Source organism: Lepisma saccharinum, chromosome 3 (genome assembly GCF_977018435.1).
Source record: "Lepisma saccharinum chromosome 3, izLepSacc3.1, whole genome shotgun sequence".
Taxonomy (NCBI): domain Eukaryota; kingdom Metazoa; phylum Arthropoda; class Insecta; order Zygentoma; family Lepismatidae; genus Lepisma; species Lepisma saccharinum.
Genome location: NC_139231.1, coordinates 18438646 through 18442451, shown reverse-complemented (window position 1 = coordinate 18442451; position 3806 = coordinate 18438646). Strand labels below are relative to the sequence as shown.

Sequence of the window (3806 nt, the reverse complement as noted above, 5' to 3'; positions counted from 1 at the left end):
TGGAAGGGTGGGGTGAGCAGATCATTGCGCTACATAAAGTGTTCTAAAGGGTGCTCGAGCCATGCTGCAACATTTCCCAAATTGTCTCTTTCTCTTCATAACAATTGTTGCACAGTTTAACATGGGTGGCAATCTGCAGGATACAGCACACTTAATATCAGCAACTGTTTCTGGTGCCATCACTGAATGTCTAGTATTATAGGGGGATCGGCTGTAATTTTCTCCCTTGTGTACCATATTCAATCGCAAGATGTAGACACTTCTGATTTACCAACGTAGAAAATTCCATTCATTTGTCTATGGCCTCATAAAACGAAAGACAAATCCATCCACTTTCTCTGCAATTGATATCAGTGGAGTACAGAGAGAAGGATGAGATTTGATGCTGAAAATGCCAGGGAAACAAAAGACAGGATTCGAAGGTTTTGTCTCAGGAAATAGGAATAGATCATAAAACGTATATTAAAAACTACTGATGGAACATTAGCGCTATTCATCTAACAAAACCATTACAAATCGGCTGGTGGCTTGTAGGTATGAAATATACTGGAATAAAAGATATATACATATAGTCAGTACTTGTTTTCCAAACTTAACCACCATCCTAAGAAAATTGGGGACCTACAAGTGAGTAGTGTAACCCAGTCTGGGAAATCTCCTATAACAGCTGAGGGTTCGATGTGCTGACCCCACATCACCCCATTACCGGTTGAAGATCTCCACACCTCTAGGTAGGGTTGTGGGAGGCTGACTGGCAGTCAGTTGATAGGCCAAGGCCCTTCCAGGGCTGTAGAGCAGTGGATCTCAACCTTTTTCAGTCGGGGACCCACCTTGAAGGATATTACACTTCATGGGACCCATAAGATGGGAACCAGTTGAATTACTTTGTAGGGTTGTACACCCAATTTAGAATCATATATTTGCTCTTTTACAACAGCATGGCCTGAATTTAAATTGTTAAAACAATATATCTAAGTAATTTAAGGTAATAGGTTTTTAAGACCCAGTTAACAAAATTTCGAGCCTGACTTCCCGACCCACCAAATGTCCCCTCAGAACCCAGGAGTGGGTCGCACCCTATAGGTTGAGAAACGATTCTGTAGAACCATGGGTTATGTTATGCTGTACATGAAAGGAAATATTTTACACTACAGTTAATTTCTATCATAACTTACATTCAGTGTTCTGTAGATGAAATAATATTTTGGAAAATACAACATAGAGACTAGTTCAGTCCATCTGCCATGAGAGAAAAGAATAAAATAATAGCTATGAGTGACACAGCTCATTGGGGAAGTTATCAAACAAATAATTTCTGGAATAAAATTGTAATTGTTTTAATTCTATCAGTCTATTTCTCTGTAAAAACTACTATGATGAAGATAATGAATAGTTATGGGAATAGAGTAAGAAAAGTTCACACCTTACACAAGTTAACCTAGAATGCCTATATATAAGGGGGATCAACTGAAACCCGTTCAGTGGTCACAATTCGTGAAATAAATTTTATTTCGAGCTGAAACTGGTACACTGTCTAGAGGCGTCTATGGTTAGCGCTCAGTAAAAATATTGTTCAGAAGAAGTCACCATGAGCGTTGAGACACTTGTCCCACTAACTTACAAATGCCGTCCATGTAAAATTGCGAAGGCTGAATCTCAAACCAATTACGCACAGCATCCTGAACTTCAGCGTCAGACTGAAATCTCTGACCTTTCAAAGCCTTCTTTAGAGGCCCAAAGATGTGAAAGTCACAAGGTGAAAGGTCAGGGCTGTTGTGGTTGGGGTGTCACAACGCTCCAACTTTTGGTCCTCTGTCAATACCCTGGGTATCCACTGCACGCACACTTTATGATAACCCAGAGCTTTCACAATTTTGTGAGCAGTACCATAACCCATGTTTAACTCGTTCGCTATGGATCGAATACCCATGCGTCTATCTGCAGATATTGCCACATTCACCTTTTCACATACGTCTTCTGTGGCAACAACATGGGCTTGACCAGGACGGGGATAATCAGTGGTTTGTTCAAGCCCCTTCCGAAACATTCTTGCCCAGTCCACCACTGTTGTTTTGGACACGCATGCATCACCATACATGTCTTTCATACGCCAGTACACTTCAGCTGGTTGACAACCTTCGGCACTCAGAAACTGGATGACAGCACGCTGGTCCTGTTTGGACGGATTAGGGATGTTGAACGCCATCTTTTACTCGTTATACCTGCAAATCGGAAACACGTATAAACAACATTCCTACACCCAACACACAGGAACATTAGCCATTACACACTATTGGACAAACAATATCCTCCTACACACTATAACAATAATACATGGAACGAACGGGTTTCAGTTGATCACCCCTTGTAGCAACCACCTCATCTCGAAGTTGTATATGGAGATGCATAGTGGTTTGGATCCCACTTTAAACTGTAGGTCCAGTCCCGATTGGCTTTACTGTGAATAAAGTTGACTTAAAACACCAAATCAATCAATCAATCGAAGTTGTATAAAATTTCACTTTTCTGGTTTGCATGAGAGTAATTTCAACCCATTTCTAAAAACATGTGGATGTTTGTAAGATATATTAATAACTAATCACTGCGTGCTTATTTATTTTAGTATTTGTCAAACATCCCTAATTTTTAATCTAGAATGGGAGTAGAAGTATGTCATACAAGCGAGTTTTGTTCAAAGTTACTTACTGGAACCAATCTACATATTGACTACAATTTCATCATATGGCATTACATATTTCATAGTTACACAAAAATCTGGACTCGAAATATGAATGTCTTAGAATACAAAACAAAGCAGTCATGGAGTACGTACGATCAAACTATATAAGCACACTCCCAGCCCCCCACTCCTAAACACACACACAATGGAATTATAAATACACCACTGAAAGATCTTATCCTGCACAGACATGTATTTTATATATTTATATACTTAATACAGTACTGAAGATGATACAATCCATGCATTCAGAATAAATATTCCACATGAATTTTAAAGTTAATTGAAAAACAAAAGAAATGTGCAAATTTCCAGTTGATGACAAAGAAACCAACAGTATTTTTTGCAATTTAGAGATATTTCACACCAAAGTGACATGTGACATATGTCACTTGGAGATGAACCAACGAACAGCAACGTTTCACCCATAGTGGATGACATATTGACAAAATCCCTGCTACTCATTATCAGCTTCTAAATAATGTCACACATGTTTCTAGTCAGTCTAAAAGAAAGTGAACATAAATAATTAATAAATAATCATTCTTTCAAGCTTCACACTATCAGGTCGATCATTGGTGCATGATGTTTCTCATACCATCCCTTCCATCACGAAGTAAATTTAACTTGGTTTCGTATCGAACATAGGTGTCTCACTCATGATCATTTGCTGCAAGGGCTAGACCATCCAATGTGCCATGTCTAAATGTTAAGTGATTGGCTTATTCCTACCTAATGTGTAGATTATACTTTCCTCAAACTTTTGATCTTACCAATTATTGACCAGGTTGGGAGATAATGACAGCACTTTAACAAATGGCATTACCTTTTTCAGATGAGCAGGGCTCTTATACTGTATCTGAGGAAGTTCGTAGTTTTGTGTATGTTCTTTGCAAGTCTTTATAACTTTTCACTTTCAACCTTTCTCAAGGGGCTCTTCACACCCATTTTTTAACTCAGGTATGGGTTTGATACCCCATGCCCAGCAACAAAAGCTATTACAGCAAACTAACTACTACTATTAACTACAGGTATAATTAGATGATTCCATCAACAAAATATATTA

At 38.6% G+C, this 3806-nt stretch overlaps 1 protein-coding gene across 1 annotated transcript; it reads right to left on the bottom strand.

Moving 5' to 3' along the window:
- Nucleotides 1–1726: 1726 nt before the first annotated feature.
- Nucleotides 1727–2206, bottom strand: LOC145985477 (protein GVQW3-like). Its single transcript, XM_083119549.1, has one exon. It carries the CDS (start codon nt 2204–2206, stop codon nt 1727–1729), a length of 480 nt encoding a protein of 159 aa, XP_082975675.1.
- Nucleotides 2207–3806: the final 1600 nt, after the last annotated feature.

Bases quoted from the DNA above. Each gene is read 5' to 3' on its own strand.
- LOC145985477 (XM_083119549.1), bottom strand. From the start codon at position 2,206: ATGGCGTTCAACATCCCTAATCCGTCCAAACAGGACCAGCGTGCTGTC.